The 17,311-nt window shown below is 50.4% G+C and overlaps 6 protein-coding genes across 6 annotated transcripts; 3 read left to right on the top strand and 3 right to left on the bottom strand.

Moving 5' to 3' along the window:
• Positions 1–112: 112 nt before the first annotated feature.
• F9C07_2278099 (putative PHD finger domain protein) lies at positions 113–3,012 on the top strand (the record flags this gene model as incomplete). Its single annotated transcript, XM_071510271.1, has 5 exons — positions 113–602; positions 680–1,362; positions 1,429–1,637; positions 1,717–2,277; positions 2,654–3,012. Exons 1-5 carry the CDS (start codon positions 225–227, stop codon positions 3,010–3,012), a joined length of 2,190 nt encoding a protein of 729 aa, XP_071363999.1. The 5' UTR covers positions 113–224.
• Positions 3,013–3,597: 585 nt separating this feature from the next.
• F9C07_2141 (uncharacterized protein) lies at positions 3,598–3,915 on the bottom strand (the record flags this gene model as incomplete). The annotated part of the gene is made up of 1 exon (XM_071509177.1): positions 3,598–3,915. The coding sequence occupies one exon, from the start codon at positions 3,913–3,915 to the stop codon at positions 3,598–3,600; it is 318 nt and encodes a 105-aa protein (XP_071363998.1).
• Positions 3,916–3,973: 58 nt separating this feature from the next.
• Positions 3,974–6,261, bottom strand: F9C07_2278098 (RNA polymerase II transcription factor subunit 1). Its single transcript, XM_041290182.2, has 2 exons — positions 5,907–6,261; positions 3,974–5,794 (listed from the first exon to the last, which is right to left on the bottom strand). Exons 1-2 carry the CDS (start codon positions 6,046–6,048, stop codon positions 4,047–4,049), a joined length of 1,890 nt encoding a protein of 629 aa, XP_041143432.1. The 5' UTR covers positions 6,049–6,261; the 3' UTR covers positions 3,974–4,046.
• Positions 6,262–8,884, top strand: F9C07_2278097 (cytochrome P450 monooxygenase). The gene is made up of 3 exons (XM_041290183.2): positions 6,262–7,017; positions 7,077–7,573; positions 7,638–8,884. Exons 1-3 carry the CDS (start codon positions 6,880–6,882, stop codon positions 8,650–8,652), a joined length of 1,650 nt encoding a protein of 549 aa, XP_041143431.1. The 5' UTR covers positions 6,262–6,879; the 3' UTR covers positions 8,653–8,884.
• F9C07_2278096 (leucine rich repeat domain protein) lies at positions 8,885–12,673 on the bottom strand. The gene is made up of 3 exons (XM_041290181.2): positions 11,241–12,673; positions 10,831–11,160; positions 8,885–10,770 (listed from the first exon to the last, which is right to left on the bottom strand). Exons 1-3 carry the CDS (start codon positions 11,443–11,445, stop codon positions 9,353–9,355), a joined length of 1,953 nt encoding a protein of 650 aa, XP_041143430.1. The 5' UTR covers positions 11,446–12,673; the 3' UTR covers positions 8,885–9,352.
• On the top strand, positions 11,574–11,966 carry F9C07_2145 (uncharacterized protein; the record flags this gene model as incomplete). The annotated part of the gene is made up of 2 exons (XM_071509200.1): positions 11,574–11,713; positions 11,945–11,966. The coding sequence occupies 2 exons, from the start codon at positions 11,574–11,576 to the stop codon at positions 11,964–11,966; spliced, it is 162 nt and encodes a 53-aa protein (XP_071363997.1).
• Positions 12,674–17,311: the final 4,638 nt, after the last annotated feature.

Genomic DNA, 17,311 nt, shown 5'->3' with positions numbered 1-17,311 from the left:
CAGCAGTGTTGGGGAGCCTTAGGTTATCCACAGGCACCAATCACCTGACGCCGACCCAAAGGGGAAAGCGATTCTGCCGTTCTCCGCACTTGGGAGGACTTCATCGCTTCGTCCCTCACTTGTCCATGCCCCAGCGATCGCGTTACTGGCGGGTCGTCAGCAGTGATTGCCTATTTCTTGATTGATTTGGGTCTTTGGTGCCGTGTTCCTTACACGCCATCACAATGTCTTCCGCCGTCTCATCGTCGGCCGTCAACTCCCGGCAGTCGGTGCGCCAGACACGGACAAATCCATCAAGAACCTCTAAGACCCTTGGACGGTCCTCCTTTGCCTATGGTCATGGCTCATTGACTGACACGCCTCCTACTCCGCCTGTTGCCCATGGTTTCTACCCCGCTCTCACACATTTCACTGACGCCATCACCGCCCTCCCACGAGAGTTTCGCCGTCACAATTCCCTGTTGAAAGAGGTCGATGCTAAAGCGTGGGCTCTTGAGGATAACCTCCAGCAGCTACTTAAGGCCTCATCAGAGCTACAAGCAGATCCCCCTTTGGCCCAAGCGCCTGACAATGCTGGTGTGTTGCAAGAAGATCTGGCTACGGTAAGCCCATGCAAGAGTTTTCGCGGGCAGTAGATACATGCAGAAACTGTATACTAAGATGCGAGTCTAATGTATAGGGTGCTTCGCAAGCGGTCGAGCCTCAGGAGAACTCCAACCGGCGTTATCTGCTCGGTCGAGTACGGCAGACCCTCCAAGACCTGATGATGACCGCGGACGAGAAGAACCACGTCATTTCCAACGCCAACGATGAGCTAGATCGTCAGCTCCTTCGCCTCGATACCATTTTTCCGTTCATCGCAGGCGAGATCAGTGATGAGGCACGCTTGGGTAGTCTCACACATTGGGCATATTCAAACAGGAATGCTGTTAAGACCACCACCAACGAGCGCCCTCGCCGGGAAGCTGCATCCAATAAGGATCTAGCCCACGCTCTTCACGAAGCAGAAGTTGCTTCGAGGAGTGAAGCGAGACGTGAAGCTGTTCTGGCACGTAAGCAGCGTCGGACGCACGCCGATTCTGATTTCGACGATGCGCGCGCCAGCGGCCGTAAGGGACAATCAGGCAAGGCACGAGGCGCTGCTGCGAATGATGCCTCTGCAGTTGCTGGTCAGGCTGGTGCATCAGGCCAGACGAAACGGCGCAAAGTTGAGCGGCCGCCAACCGTGGATACTGGGGCTGCGATGGAACGGTCTGCAAGTGGTGCTGGTGCTTCTGGCCGTGCTGGGTCAAAGGATGCCACAGATGCTACCAAGAAAAGGTCTCGGGCACCTAATGCGAATGCGGCTGGGGCACGAAAGAGGTATGCCTCATATTTCGTTGTTTTGGTGCTTTCCTGAGCTTTCGATGGGCTGACTAGATCACGTAGGAACAACACTGCCGCGTCTGCTGCAAATTCTCCTGTTCTAGCACCATCCCCTCTGGTTGGGGCAGCCACCGTTCCGCGGAGCGCAGCAAGCCCTGGGCCTAATGCGGCGACCCGACCACAGTCTTCTCGCGCTCAACAGAATTCTACCCAAACAGCAAACGGACGCCAAAGACCATCGTCTTCGGCGTCGAACCGCGTGGCTAATAATAGTAAGTTTTCCGGACATCTCGTTCAATGCCCTTTGATTTCGACCCATTCAAAATCATTATACTAACATGTGCGATGCAGATAAAACCACCGAAGCCAAAACAACACCCAAGGATACGCCGAAGATGGAGACATTCGTCATGGCGAACCAGGACACGCATCGGGAAATGGAAAACGAGACTACAGAACCAGCTGCCTCTAAGGTACTGGCACCTGTTAGTACGAAACGTGAAGACATGGATGGAAAACCCGCCGAATCAATTGAGCCTGGGGAAACCCCAGCTCCTCCGGCACCAAACCCACCAGCACCGAAGGGTAGATCGTCCAAGACATCGACTCCCGTCCTGCCTACATTCTCAGAGCCCGCGCCGCGGGTCCGACCAACACGAAGTACGGACGCTGCACCGGCCAAACGATCGCACAAGAAGAATGGAAGTGTGCCAGTCGTGCAACAGAGGGCGGTTTCAGAAGAGGAAGAGTCCTACCATGAGGGAGATGACGAAGATGAAGAGGGAGAACCGCGATATTGTTACTGTAATGAAATCAGTTTTGGTGAGATGGTGGCATGTGACAACGACGCTTGTCCCCGCGAATGGTTCCACTTGTCCTGTGTGGGGTTGACGAAACCACCTGGGAAGAATGGTGAGTGGCGTGCTCCTCTATTCGTATCTACAATGAGCTTTGCTAACCGATGCAGTCAAATGGTATTGTAACGAGTGCAAGGATAATATGCGACGAAGTCGAAGTGGCCGATAACCTAAAAGCATTGCAGCATATCATGTTTCACGGAGTTCGGACGGGTTGCTTTGAACAGGCGTATGAGTACATAAAGGGATATATAGAATGGAATTGAAGCAAAACTTGATAGTTTCAACCTCAACCAACGCCCATTAAGAACCAAATTCACTCTGTGCCGGTCCCAATTCCACCTCAAAACACTCATTAAGCATCTCTCAAACCCTCCTCCCTTGTCTCAACCCAATCCCCGAACCCTGCCCTGCAGAAGAAGAAGAACCAGTCGCCTCAGCCGCCGCCGCAGCAGCCTCACCCTCCAACCTCCTCCTCAAATCCTCATACCTCTCCTCCCCACCCGAAGACCCAACCACCCTCCTCGTCCTCTCCTTCTCCCCCACAACCCAAGCCGGCACCCTCCACCGCGCACCCACCCCCGGCAACATCTCCATCCGCCACGCCAACCCCACAAACCACCCAACAACAGCTGGCAACACCATACCAGGAAACTGCGACAGCGCCAACTGCGCCGCGACCAGATACGTCGTCGACTTATCCGAGAAAAGCAACGTCAGGGACTTCCCCGTCGACTGTGCCGTTGCGTCGTCATCGGCGGGCTTGGAACTGGACGTCGAGATCCGGTAGCGGAATGTATGGGGGATGGAAAGATGGTATTGCGCCAGTAAGGCGAAGATGGAGGCCGTTGGTCCGGAGGGCAGGTAGTTTAGTTTTGTGAGTGAGAGTGGACGGAGAAGGATTGTTAATAGTAGAGGTGGGAGGAGGGTTGTGTAGGGGAGTGTTGTTAGGAGGAAGGTCTATAATCATTAGCTTCATCTTTTCTTTCTTTTGACCCGGTAATACTTCTTGGAAATTCATTCCGACTAAATGACTGAAGGAAGGGATAAGAAATAACATACAGCCAACTTCCTCGCACCCCAAGCGCGCTCAACAACCCGTAAATGATAGACCAGCATGGCGGCGAACAAGGCCTCCGTGGAATTGGTGAACCCGGCGACTTGCCATAGCAGGGCGCGCCAGAATTGGCCGTAGGGCCAGAAATGCGGGGAGACGTGGATCGGGGCGAAATGTTTGATGTCGAGAATGGAGAGGGCGATGGATGAGGCGAGGGTGTAGATTAGGAGGGTTTTCGTTAGGGGCGTGTTTGTTAGGCCGGAGGTATGCATTTTCGCCCTCTGCGTTTGTTTCTTGTTTTCCTTGGGGATAGGTTAGTTAGGGTTTGCGTTTGGTGGGTGAGGGTTTGGCGGATGTTCGAGTGGGGTTTTGGAGGTTTTTGGTTGGGGGTTTGTGATGGGCGTTATTGGAGTTTTTGTTGCATTGAGGGTTCTGGATTCCCTCTTGGGTAGTGGGAGGGGAGTTGTGGTGGTATTGAATTGGGGTGATTGGAGATCGAGGAGTTGGAGAGGAAGGTGTGATGCGTGAACACGTTGCGTTGAGCTCGAGGCCGGGCCGAGGCTGCGGGTTCTGTGGGGTTGTTCGGCATGCCGATTGCAGCTCTAAGTGACGTAGAAATGCATAGATGCACTCCATATGATGCGCAGGTTTAATTCTCCCGTTTACACTAGTGTTTCCGCTGAAATGACGGAATCAATTTGGTCGCCCATATGCAACTTGAATTTCTTCAAAGATACTGATTATTCATCTAAGGGTTCTATTATACATCATTGCGCGGATGTCTCCTTCATCTCTTCCGCCAACGCTGCCTTATACTTCGCCTGCGCTGTTTCTAGTGCTTGAATAGTGGGTCCCATCAGTTGGTTGACCACCTTTTCACCACCTTGTATGCTTGACAGATTGAGTCGAGGCTTCTTGCCAGTGGCCTCCATGACCTCTCGCGCATGACGCTTCTTCCGATCTACCTCCACCTGTCGCTCTGCCTCTGCATCCTGTGCTACTGCTTTAATTCGCTCCATGGCCCGACTCAACGAGTCGACCAAGGATGATAATTCTGCCGCACGATCAGGGTTGCCTGATAGGAACGCCTGCCAAAACTGGTGCAGAAACTCCGTCGTAGTAGCATGTGTCAAGTTTAACCGGTCGTAGAGGCCGCTCGACAGACCGTATGTGCCAGTAGTGGAGGACACATCCGTCTGGGCTCGACGATCCCGAATCGCGGCAATGATCTGCGCCGAAGACTTCTGCAGACTGACTCTAGACCCCGGCTGTTGGTTGCTTTCCTTCTCGTCACCGAGTTCGTCCGGCTCGACAAGTCTGCCCAGCGGCGCGGTACCATCGTCAGGTAGATTCTGTTCAATTTCCTTGCGTAGGTCACTTAGAATCTTTTCCGGATCTTGCTGAGCGAACAGCCTGTTTTGTTCGTCTTCGGAGTCCTTGGCTTGGGCGGAGAAAAACCGGCTTTGGTCTCGAATATTTAACAGGACGCGGTCCGCCTCCTCATCACCGCGCAGGTCGCGTAGTTGTAATTCGTTATATGTATCCTCATCCATACCGACTGGTGCATGCGGATCACCATCAGCCGGTGCGACATTCGCCATGATCTTCTCACTTAAGCTGTTCAAGGTTCGGATGATGGGCACCTTGTCCGGTGCAGACCACCTCATGTCGAGGTCAGGTCGATTTCCCCGGCGCTGACTATTATTCACCTCATTGCCCTCTAGGTTAAGAAAATGCGGAACATGCGCTTCCCGTGGGAGATTACCGTGCTCATCCGCCTGCAGATATTTGTCCAGAATGGCATCGGTGGCATCAGTTTCCGAAAGCCGCTCTCCGCGTAATTTCTTGAACAATCGACTCTGGAAGAACCGGGACCAGAACTGTGCCTCGCTCAACTTGGGTACGTTCTCATCATACACACGCCTAACGAGAGGGTGCTGGTTGAAAATCAACTGAATCTGCTCTTTGCTGATATTTAACTTGGTCACATTATCTTCCACGCGCGGTTTCAGCGTTGATAGCACATTGTAAGAACCTCTCGTCTGCGACCGTTCAATGGCATGAGCGCGCAGAAGATGAATACGGGTCGACCAAAATTGCGACATGAATTGGCCCGCGGTCAAGGTATCCGGCTTGGTATGCAGCGACTCCATGAACATGCGCTGCAGGTTCGGATCCGACTTGAGTAATGACTGTTGTAGCTCCACATCGCCCTTTAGCCATTTGTCGTTATCCCAGGTGCTCTTGGACGAAACGGCACTTGCAAACGCCATGGCCGTAGACATACCTTCGCCCGCGCCAGGGGCAGGAGACGGTGTAGGCGCAGCTTGTGCCGTTTTTGCTGCCTGGATGGCCGCGCTGAGTGCATCTTTAATAGCGTCCGCTTCCGCACGCGCGTTGGCTCCAGCGGTAAAGTTGAAGACGTACTGCTCGGGAGAATTATCTGGCGCATCTGGGGGAAGGACAAAGATCTTCAACATGACTTTTGGGTTACTTGCTGGGGTCTGTTGTAGATCTATCCATGGCCAGTCAGTAAAAGTCCCGCCTCATCTCAGAAATAGCTTCGGGTGGACAAAATTGCCTCAGATGTCAAACGTTGAGGCAAGGTAGGGTGAGATGGTACGCACTCGTAATCTGGGAAACAGACAGCGTGATCGTTCCCGTCGCACCACCAGCCGCCGGGATCCAAGAGATCGACTGGCGATCCTGGGACATGGTCAGGGTGCCATCTTTCTTCTTGTATGCCGCCGACCCGCTCGGAGGTGCCATCGTCTTCGAACTCGACAGCGTCCACTGTCCAGGGCGGCGTATCGGGATCCACCCATCGGGAGGGAGAAGAAGTCCCAACGGAGAATCCGAGAGGCGGAAGGTCGAAGGCCTTCTAAACAGGGGACCACTTTGGGGTGGGAAAGGGAAAAAGCGAGAGGTACGGAGGCCACACGGAGAAATTGAAGCTCCGCAACGAGTTCAGTTAAGCCTTGACCATGACCGCATCGACACGTGACCGCATCTCCGCCTTCCCCTAGCCCTAAGTTCTTTGATCTGGCCATCTTCTACTGCTTGTCTGACGACGCAAGTTACATCAAAAACATAGCCATCGTCAAAACTGACAATCATCTACAAATGCTGAGCCGGGCCTCTGTGAGGCATTTCTACCAGACTACCTACTCACCGAATTGGCCGCCCCCATAGGGAATCCACGCCCCCTGGGCCATCTCCGTTATGAACTCCCATGCTACACCAGTACCGTTAGCTGGCGGCCTCAAGAATCGGCCCGGCCAGAATTCGTCCACTGGGTACTCTTTGTGGCTTCAGATTTCTGGGTCCATGTGCGCTAAACTATCTGGTGGGGGCGGAAATTCCTGTCAATTACCTAGATAGGTGGTTCTTCCCCCAGAATCCTTGCCCAGCTAGGCTTACCGTATCTGCACTAACCAGATTCTTTGTGGTTCATTTCTGAAATGAAACGAACAGACCTCCCGTGGACTGGATTTTACCTTCTTCCTCCCTCTCTCTACTGGTCCACTCTAACATCTACACATTTGATTCCTTCTCAATCATTGTATCTGCCATCTCCTATTCCATCTACCCAACGCGATCATGGGTGCTAACACCTTGGGATGGGATGGGCTGACTAGCCGCATCGCGGTGGCAGTTGCAACTGTCTGCCTCACTTCATTCGTCTACAAGCTCATCAAAATGCGATTAATGTTCTATCGCCTCAGAAAGAAAGGCCTGGTATGCACGCCAACACCATCTCTGACCAGAACGTCATTGATACTGATGGAGAATTCCAGCCAACCCCTCCCTGGAACCCTATCTTAGGAAACCTGGCCGTGATGGCCCAGCTCCAGAAAAAAGGGCCAAGCGATTCCCGCGAAGCCGAATCATTTGCTCTGCTCTCGACCGAGGCTCCCGGGTGTGAGGCCGGCTTCTACGTCGATGTTTGGCCGTTTAGTATCCCGATGCTGGTGGTGACTTCTCCGGCCCTGGCCGTGCAGGCATGCCAGACCTATGATCTCCCGAAACCAGATGTTCTCCAGCCGTTTATCAATCCGATGGCGGGAGGTTCGGACAACCTGTTCGTTTCTAATGGTGCCCACTGGAAGCAGGCCCGCGAACTGTTCAATCATGGCTTCAGCATGGCCGCCGCCATGAGTCACATGACTTATATTCTGGAGGAGGCACAAGTGTTTGTCCAGATGCTTAAAGATCACGCTCGCAAGGGGGACACGTTTTCCCTTGATGCGCTGACTTGCCGCTATGTCATGGATATTATTGGGAATGTCGCATTGTGAGTCCGCATCTTATAAAGCAGGCCCGGAAATACAAGTAGATGATTGACTTGAACTTGATAGGAACACGCGCTTCCGATTTCAGGAGCAACACAATCCGATTGCAGCGGCAATGCGAGATACAATTGAGTTGGAATGTGGAATTGAGACATCTAACTTCTTAAGCCGGTGGAATCCGCGTCGACTCTACCGACAGTGGCAGAATGGACGCACCATGGACTACCTCATCGGCGTCGAGCTCGACAAGCGCTACAAGGAGTGGAGGGAAACCGCCAAGTCCTCAAGCCACCCTCGGACCCAGTCCATTATGGATATGGTAATTGCAGAGTATATGAAAACTCGACCGCAAGCGCAGCAGCAACAAGAGCTGGATCCGGAATTCAAACGCTGGGCGACCATTCAAATCCGTTTGTTCCTGTTCGTCGGTCACGATTCCGAAGCCACCACTATCATCTATTCATTGTATCTCCTCTCCAAGAATCCCGAGGTCCTCATCAAAGTACGCGCGGAACATGACAGGGTCTTTGGCGCTGGTGTATCCAGCGCATACGACGTGCTCACGGATCACCCAGAGAAGATCAATCAATTGTCCTACACACATGCTGTTATCAAGGAGACTCTCCGACTCTTCCCCCCAGCCAACGGGCTCCGCGGCGGCCTCCCGGGCGTTTCTCTCCGTGATGAACAGGGCCGAATATTCCCTACCGAAGGGTGTGCAATTTGGATTGTGCACACAGCTGTTCACCGGAACCCGTCGTCCTGGCCACAGCCGCACGCGTTCATCCCGGATCGTTGGCTGGTGGAACCTGGTCATCCTTTGTATCCCCCGGCGGGCGGATGGCGACCCTTCGAGCAAGGCCCCCGCAACTGCATTGGCCAGAATATCTCTCTCCTAGGCATTAAAGCCTCGCTGGCTATGCTTGTGCGCCAATTCGACTTCCACGACGCGTATGCTGAATATGACCGCTTGCATCCATCGACAGGCCTCAAGACAATGTTCGGGGAACGTGCCTATATGATTCAGAAGGGTGCGGGTCATCCGGCTCAGGGCTTCCCTTGTAAAGTTACTCTACGTTGATCCTTTCATGGGCATGATGCGCTTGCTTCCACTGATATATAAGAGAGAGAGAGAGAGAGAGAAGCCAAAGGTGTCAGCTATCTGACTCGTCCTCTAAACGTCACCTTTTCGTCAGCACTCACTTGGCCAGGAGAAGGGGTTTAACACCAGCGATGTGTAGCCACCGCACAGAAGGGGATACACAGCTGTGCAATGTACCGATTAAAGTGTTGTAGGGACGTTACTTGCACGGATTCAACAGTGTACGACTAATTATAACCTGAATGCATTATTGAATCGACGCGACCAGAATACAGTAATATCAGAAACAGCCATACTTCGCCTTGCCAAACAATGAAACAAATGAGCAAAAGCAAGTGATACCCAAACGCAACCAGAAGAATGGGGATATCGCCAACACCAGAAAATACGTAAACACAAGACCACACTCAGACAAATCCTAACGCTCAAAAGAACATCGCTCCCGCTATGCAGACAACTCAAGCAAAAGCTAAACATGAGGCATAACATCGAATCCACCGACTTTTGATCGCTCATGCTTCCCTGTACAATTTGCCCGGATATAGCCAAACAAGAAGCGCCCATGATAGGAGAGGAAATAGATGAACAAAGCGCGCCACCAACAAACAAAAATTGTAACACAGTAGGGTATAATCATTCATCCCATGAAGGATTGGGACAGCAAAGGTAGTTTCTGCCTTCATTTTTTGAACATGTAGTGGCCGTAGATGCCGCCGACCTCCCCAATGGCAACGGGAATCTTTCTCGCTCCCCACCACCTGGCACCCATTTTCCAGGAGCGAGAACCGTCATCGGGCACCTGAAGGGGCATGGAAGCCGGATCACGAACGTACCATCCCCGCCGACCGAGCTCACGAACGGTCCAGCCGAGGGATGTCCGGGCATTCTTGGTTCTCTCGCGCAAAGGAGCAATAAGCTTCTCGTGGAACTCGATGACCTGCAGCGGATAGCTTTGCTGCGAAAGTAGCAAGCACGAGCTAGGGTTGAAGACTGTTCCCAGCGACAGCTGAGGAGCTTTGGTGAGGTCCAGATAGCAAAGCGTCGGCGGGACCCAGTCCTCTTCTTTCACTTCCGCCGATCCATCCACGTCCATGTTAGCCCGGGGTGGCGGTTTAAAGAATAGGTTGATGTCCTGAGCAGATAGTTCGGCCGAACCGAGTCCGAGCTCTTCCAGATGTTTGGTCAAGGGGATCAGCGCTTGCGTGTGGGCTGAGGTGACCTTCGCACCTCCAATGTTGAGGGAGCGAAGAGTGGAAGGCAATTTGGGAAGTAGCGCATGGACGTCATCTTCTTCCAGGAGTCGGTTCCGCGTAGGGTCCGTCATCAAATTCAAGGAAACCAACGACTCGCACACAGCCGGATGAGTGACCAAGAACTCCACTACCCTCGATCCCTGTAGACGAGTGCATCGAGACAAGTTCAAGTGGGTGATTCTCGCAGTTTTCGGGATCGAGAACAGGGCTGCCTCACTAATCTGTGTGTGAGTAACATCCAGGTGAGTCAGGTTCACCAAGCGGGGGAGGAGTGCCTCAAAAACCGATGCTGGAAGACTGCTGCACTCGTGCAGCGAGATTCTTTTCAGGTTTGGCAACGCCGATGGCAGAGCAGGCCCTGCCAACAAGGCTTCCTGAAAAACTGCCGAGAAGGACTGGGTCGAGCAGCCACAGAAATCGACGGCGAAGAGGTTTGGAAGGCCGAAGAGTAGCTTCTGTACCACCTCCACACTAAGATCACCCTCCACATGCTCCTGCAACAAACACTCTTTCAGGTTCGGCAAAAGGTCCAGGCACTTCAGCAGCGTCTTGGAGGTCAAGTTCTGGATTTCGGCATTCATCTGCTTGGTACGTCCCAATCCCACCGAGGTGAAATGGGAGAAGTCGAGGCGACGAACCAGCGTGCCCAGCGCGGGATAATGAGACATGTGGTTGAGCGCCTTCGAAAAGATGATGGAGTGCGGGAAGGTCATGTTTCTGTACAACACGGCGAGGGTGGCTGCGTGCAACGTCCGGGAGGTCAGCAAGCACGAGATCAGGTCCACATTTCGCGGCGTGTAGCCGTTTGGCGGTACGTCCAACGCCAAGCAAGATATGATTTGGTCTAACAGCGGTTCATTAGCAGACCGGTATCACGGCCATGGCAGGATAGAGTCGCACTTACCGAGCACTTCGGAGGGAAGGGTCTCAAGACGAGACAAGCCAGCGGCCGGTTTCGGCTGTTCCACCTGCAATGTCTTAGTAGGTGGCGGATTTTTTACAGGCGGCGGAGACGTTTCCCAGGCCCAGCCGCGGGCATGCAAATTACCGAGAGCCCGCAAATCGCTGTAGCTCCTACTGAGACTCTTTCCACCTAGTCTGATCTGCTTCCAGCCGAGAAAGCCACCACAGGGGCAGCAAAAGTCGGGGGTTTGCTGCATCTCGACCGGGATCGGTTTCGGCTGTTCTGGGGAAGGCTGGTCGATGTGCGTATCCACGAAGGACTGAGCAATGCCTATAGGAATACCATGACAACAGATCAGCGACGGTTCTTTGCGTCCCAGCGACCGAGTGGAGCGCGCGGTGGTGACATACCGTCAACGTCTTCTTTGATCGAACCAACCGACGGACGGCGGCGACTGGTCGATCTGGAACCGTCTGGCGAGGAACACGCGGACGAATGAGGCGATGAGTCGCGGGATAAAGTGGAAGGCGAAGTATCTCCGGAAAGAGCAGATGGAAGTGCAATAGAGGGAGGCTTGTTGATGCGGATCGCAGGAGGGACTGCGGCGGAGGACATGGTGGACAGCGGAAGCCTCTATATAGCTTGTAGGGCACAGTCCCGGAGAGGTAAAGTTACAAGGGGAGGGTGGAAAAAGAAGAAGACCAGGGGGGCACAAGAAAAAAAAAATATCCGAATGTCAGGTAATGGAAAAGAAAAAGAAAAAAGAAAAAAAGCTTTTCCTTCCCCGGATTCCACACAGACTTTCCCGGTGGACGATTAAGATTAAGGCCGAGGGGGGGGAACAAGAGAAGACTATAGGAAGAGGAGAGGGAAAAGTGAAGCTGTTAGTCACAGAATGCTATGGATGGAACGACTGCCGCGCCTCCTCGAGAGGCGGGCACACTATTGATGGGTGCAGAAGGATCCGTTAACAAGTGGACGTTAGCTGATCAGCTCACGGAGTAGTGACGATCGTTTTGATTTGTAGAAAGGTCTCCTGAGTTGAGCTTGTTGGTTAAAAGGTTGACGAAGTGGTGAGAGAGGATGGTGAGATCAGTGGTTGACGAGGAATCAGGAAAGAAGCCCGGACGGAGTGACAGAGAGACACAATAAAAAAAAGATAAAAGATAAAATCAAATAAAAAAAGAACGTCAAATTTTATTAAGTAAGGCGTAATGGAGATTCCAAAGGAAAAAAAAACCTTAGTCGTACCAGCGGAGTAAATGGCATTAAATAGGTAAAACCATGAATAATGGAAATATCAAGAGAGGGAAAAAAAAGAGGAGCCATGAATGAGAGTGAATGAGGATGACTGAATGATGAATGCGGCGAATCCGCTGGAAAGGTAAACTAAATTTCCTAACAGGTACTTTTAAGGTATTGCGCTTCCACGATCGGTCTTCTGGACTTCTTCTTATTATTAAAAATAGAGCGAATCAAAAGTAACTACAATAGAAAATCGAAGAGAGAGACTTCCTTATGCAGTTCTGGCCCAGGGAAGCCGTTGGTGCGCGGAGATCCTTGTCAGCGCGGAATTATTTTACCCTACTTTTATTTTATCTGATGTCAATGGACCTAGAGAAAAAATAAAAAAAACAAAGAAAAAAAATAAACCCTAGTTTCCTTAATGATACCTTTTTTAAATACCATTTCGATAGGATAACGAGATCGCCAGCTCAGCAGATTGTCCCCTGTCCACACCCCCTTTCGGTCGAGACAACTCAGAAAGATGGATGGTCTCTGTCTGGGACCATGATAAATTAAAGAAGAAAAGAGATCAAATACTAAACCAAATAAGCGGCAGATTACTTTTTTCGGGATCGCCGCCCGGAAATTCTATGACATAATGGAAAATCGCCTCTGACCGGCCCCGTGACCCGATGCCCTTCGGTACAGATGAAGAACCATGCCCGAATAGATTGTATCATACTACATCGTCATGGTCTTGAAAGGGAGGGGGGGGGCGACCAACAGATCCAATCAGTATTTAGGACATTCCTGAGTTTCCTTCGTGAAATGGGGAGGATAATCAGATCATAGTACCACTGACTAGTCACAAAAACCATGAATAGTACCTTTGTGATCTGGTCCCCAGTCACCAAAAAGCAAAAAATACCCCAGAAATGCAGCCACGTTCAACGCGATGATTTTCCTTACCTAACAGTTACTCCCAGTCCTGCACTGTGATTGGCCGCCCAGGGTTTCGGAGGAGTCCCGTGACCGGTGCGGAGAGAGCTAAGCTGCGAAAGGGCTGCAAGCCTGCAACTGATGTCCCTGGATAACTCGTAACTCTCCTTCTGTCAAGACTCGTCATCTCGCTAACCCATGGTCTCCCTACTAATGTACCCCCCAAGGGTGAATAGTTCCGCTTCCATTGTTGGTCCTCCCAAGTTTAATCAACTTCGGATTGGTCAATTCCCTCCATGAGGGGAAACGCTTGAGAGCTCCCGGTCATCGAGTCCAAAACTAGTCCCCCCTGTTCCCCGGCATATCGGACTGACAGTTTTAATAATGGATTCCATTAGTGAAGCTGACAACCCCAAGTTTCCAAAGCATCCGACTCGATCAACATGGAGAAATCCCACCCGCCTTCCCCCCCACCCATTTGAGATCACTAATGATGGAACGTACTTAGTGCGGTTCGGTTCCTAGTGTTGCTATCGTCTGACTCCTTCGGGTCGTTTTGACCCCTTGCTGGCCGTGAATTGACACAGACGACCCAAACAATGAGAATGAGTATGAGTATAGTATATGTACGCTGGACCATAGTCCAATATTGAGTCAAGACTGCCAAGAGTCCCGATCATGTATGCCTAGCTGTTGGGAATCCTAACCACCTCCACTTTCTATTGGGTTGATCACCGCTGTTTGCCCAGACCCCTTGTTTGCTCCGAGCATCCAGCCCTCCTTGACACCTCCTACTGGTGATCCACGATTCCGTGTCACAGCCACTGCTCAGAGAAAGAAACACGAATTCCACTACCGTCTGAGAGACCTTTCCTGTGTGACTGAAACCTACATCATCGGTATCACGCTGGAGCCTCAAAGCCCTAATGCATATGTGACAGGCTTTCTTGGCAGGTATTGGCATGCTGGCGTCGCTTCACTGAACGGCAACATATTTGGGGAATGACTGTCCTCCAATGCTGGCTGAAATTCAATCTACAAGGGTGTCATGTGCTTATGAACGACGTATCCACCATCACACCATCTCGAGGTCCCATGGCACAACCCGGGTGGCACCCGCATGTCAACCTCCATAACTCGGGCGGTTCACCTCTTCCGATTACGTTCTCTGCTATAGACTTGTAGGCCTTTGCACCCATGGCACTATATCAGACTACTTAACGGAGGCTGTAGAAGTGCGTCTGCACAGGTACCGCCTGTACATATTCTCAATTAAGCCTGAGCCAACCAAAAGATGGTCTAGTGTTCCAGGCCTTCCCCTGTAAACAACCTTGAAACTTTCAGCGTTTCTGTAAGTGCCAGGCATGCTAAGCCGAGCTCCCCGGCAGCAGGATTAGCATGATGGATATCTTTCCATCCAGATCAGGAACATTTCCAGATTTCTTGAATCATTCCTAGTTAACTCCATTCTTTGAGTCTACTATACGCGATGGACGAGGTACATACACCGGCACCCACTAGTGCCTTGTTGGAGTTCAATGCATTACATCGTTCAAACAACATCTTGAGTGACCCAACTACGACAAACAGGCAACTACGCATACACATTATCTACACCGTACCTCGATAGACAGAACCTATCAAACCAACCAAGCACGTAACACCAACTTCCCGACAAGGCTGCACGAAGAACATGAAGACACCCACCACGGAAGTGCCCAATATCCCACCCACCCAAGGCTCACTGGAAGAAATAGAACATAAACCTTAAGCATAAGTCCAAGATGAATTAGACGCGGTTGACCAAAAAGTTGGCGAAACCTGTTTCGGATGCTTGATCCTTGTTTGCCTTGAAGAGTCCTTGCATGATGGGTGCTTGACCTAAGAATGTCTAGATCCTCGGCAATTCATGTACTCTAAGCTCATGGAAACCCCATGGAACAATGTTAGAGTCTTGAGTATGTCAATTCTAATCTTAGTAACAGCCAAAGTAAGGCTTGCCAAAAGCCTTGATTGCAATCATCAACTCCAAGTTACAAAGAATACTCGAATCGAACGGCACTGCTTCCCACTTCGTTAGTGATTACTTAGGATGGCCAAGGAGGTTTCTCTCATAGACCACAGTCGTCTCCCCAGTATCCTGGCTCTCAATCTATTGCTGAACTTACCAGAACCTGGTCAAGGACTACAAACCCCCAGATAGAGCTACCTCGTTGTTTAGTAGGTTCGGTCAGTTTTCCCGATGGAATTACTGCCATATGTATAACACCTCAATATCGGATTACGACGTTCATGCCGATTATCTTGTTGAAGTGAATGGGAAACGTCAAGGTTGTATCCGTTGAGCGGCTGGCAATGCATAACTTGGCAATTTGAAGCGTTCTACTGTTGAGGTAATATTGTTGACATACTTCACTAGTAACTTAGACTTCTATGAAAGTACGTATCTCTGGATGAAAACACAGGCAACATGTTTATCTCGACTGGTATATAAGCCAAAGTTATTTAAATGTATACTCCTTGAGCTATGGAGATCTCTACATATCGCCAGGACTAGAAAATACAAGGAGTATTACCATCTTGCTTTATATTCTACTTGTATAATGACTGTTGAAATATCAGTTCGGACATGAAAAGCCCACTCGAATATTTTTTTGTTGCCCCAGACAGGTATATCCAGTATGCTGTGCTACTCGCAGCCCTAATATCTAGCATAGCACTTTGGAGAAAATTTTCTAAGAAACCGAAAATTATCTCGTTCTTTGCCATGGCCCGAGCAACTAGTATCGAATCCTGAACGAAGTGGTGTCAGGGTAGCACAGTACTTCGTCCTTATTATGGTGCTTGTCAAGCAAGGTAGCGTGGTGTGACATGGTGTAGGAAGGGAAGACACAAATTGTTGTATAACTGACAAGATCCAGTACAACGAAGAGGGAGGAATATAGTCGATAATTGCTGGCTACTGTGTAGTTCAGGTATGTACTCGACAAGATTGATTTCCGCACTCAATGGTTGTCCTTCCTTCACATTTGCAAGGTGAAACCGATCCATACAGACTCAAGATGACGAGGTAAAATACTCGAACGAGACTACCCATATAAATCAAAGCCAGGAAAACAGGATCTCAGAACACCAATGCGAAATAAAACAAGTTTAACTATACCAAGTAAGCCTACAAAACCTTCTAGACACCCAGAAAGTATGGACCTTCACAATGCCCACAAGGACACCAATTCTCGCCATTGATCCATACCTGCTTCACTCTAACACGGCTTCTCTTAACCATCCAGGAACCACAGCAAAACGCACGTAATATATTAAGAGATTCGGAACTTATGTCATTGCCCACTACTGATCCTCAGATCGAGATTAGGCCTGTGGGGGGCGCCAGATTGATAAGATCTCCATCGTGGCGTTTTTTGATCTTGCTAACGCGTTTCAGGATTCGTTATCGCTATCTTGCATGGCACTAATTGGAGGATCTAAACTGATAACAGCAGATCTAGGTTACCTATCTCTGTTTGGGAATGGTGAGTTTGGCAAGCTTCATGGAGAACGGAATATGGGTGTAGGAGGTTAGCTTGTGGGAGCTACCCTTTGGTTGTGTGTACGTGCCCTTTTACATTTCGGAGGATTTTGTAATTAGTTAGGAGTGATTGGGTAAGTGTTCGACCACGGTGTTTTCTCTCTTGAGGCTGAGATGGGTGGTTTCCGGTGGTTTGTATATCGTATGTAAAGAGCAGTGTATCGCTATACACTTGCCGAGATAATTGATCTAGACTCACTTAGATTCAACGTACATGGTATTATAACTTGGAGTACACCATAACGCCAGTAGTAAGGTTCGGACATACTTGGAGTTATAGATCATGAATCTAGGTAAGAAGTATAAAAACAAATATGCCGACATAGGTCCAGTGTATATACTTCTTATAATCTGTCGGTTATTGATCCTTGCAGAGCGCGGGGTACTTCATTGTTTTATTTATCTGATCTTTTGTTACCGGGCTGATATTATAATATTGCCTACCTTCTGATAAAGATAATCACCTACTTGAGAAATACGCAATTTTTAACTTAGCCTAGTGTCTTCTCTTAGATTTCTTTTTCTTGAAGACTGCTTCTCGGGACTGAACTGTGGGTTCTTATACCTTCGGACCTATGACCTTCGATCATTTGATACCCCGCTTTGTACGTCACGTTCTGCCCCTCCTTGACCGGAGCTAACCTGACCTAACAATAAATCTACCCTTGCTTGTCCTCTCTTCTACTCTCATTCACAACACTCAATCCAAGGATTTGTTTCTTCGTGGTT

The sequence above is a fragment of the Aspergillus flavus genome, chromosome 2 (assembly GCF_009017415.1).
Source record: "Aspergillus flavus chromosome 2, complete sequence".
Lineage (NCBI taxonomy): Eukaryota > Fungi > Ascomycota > Eurotiomycetes > Eurotiales > Aspergillaceae > Aspergillus > Aspergillus flavus.
Note: the sequence above shows the minus strand (reverse complement) of the source record. Positions and strands in the feature narration are given on the sequence as shown.

Coding starts and splice junctions, on each gene's coding strand:
- F9C07_2278098 (XM_041290182.2), bottom strand. CDS start 6,048: ATGGCACCTCCGAGCGGGTCGGCGGCATACAAGAAGAAAGATGGCACC. Junction 5,795..5,906: donor GTCTGTTTCCCAGATTACGA/GTGCGTACCATC, acceptor GGCCATGGATAG/ATCTACAACAGACCCCAGCA.
- F9C07_2278097 (XM_041290183.2), top strand. CDS start 6,880: ATGGGTGCTAACACCTTGGGATGGGATGGGCTGACTAGCCGCATCGCG. Junction 7,018..7,076: donor GCCTCAGAAAGAAAGGCCTG/GTATGCACGCCA, acceptor GGAGAATTCCAG/CCAACCCCTCCCTGGAACCC. Junction 7,574..7,637: donor ATTATTGGGAATGTCGCATT/GTGAGTCCGCAT, acceptor TGAACTTGATAG/GAACACGCGCTTCCGATTTC.
- F9C07_2278096 (XM_041290181.2), bottom strand. CDS start 11,445: ATGTCCTCCGCCGCAGTCCCTCCTGCGATCCGCATCAACAAGCCTCCC. Junction 11,161..11,240: donor GATCAAAGAAGACGTTGACG/GTATGTCACCAC, acceptor GTATTCCTATAG/GCATTGCTCAGTCCTTCGTG. Junction 10,771..10,830: donor CCTTCCCTCCGAAGTGCTCG/GTAAGTGCGACT, acceptor AACCGCTGTTAG/ACCAAATCATATCTTGCTTG.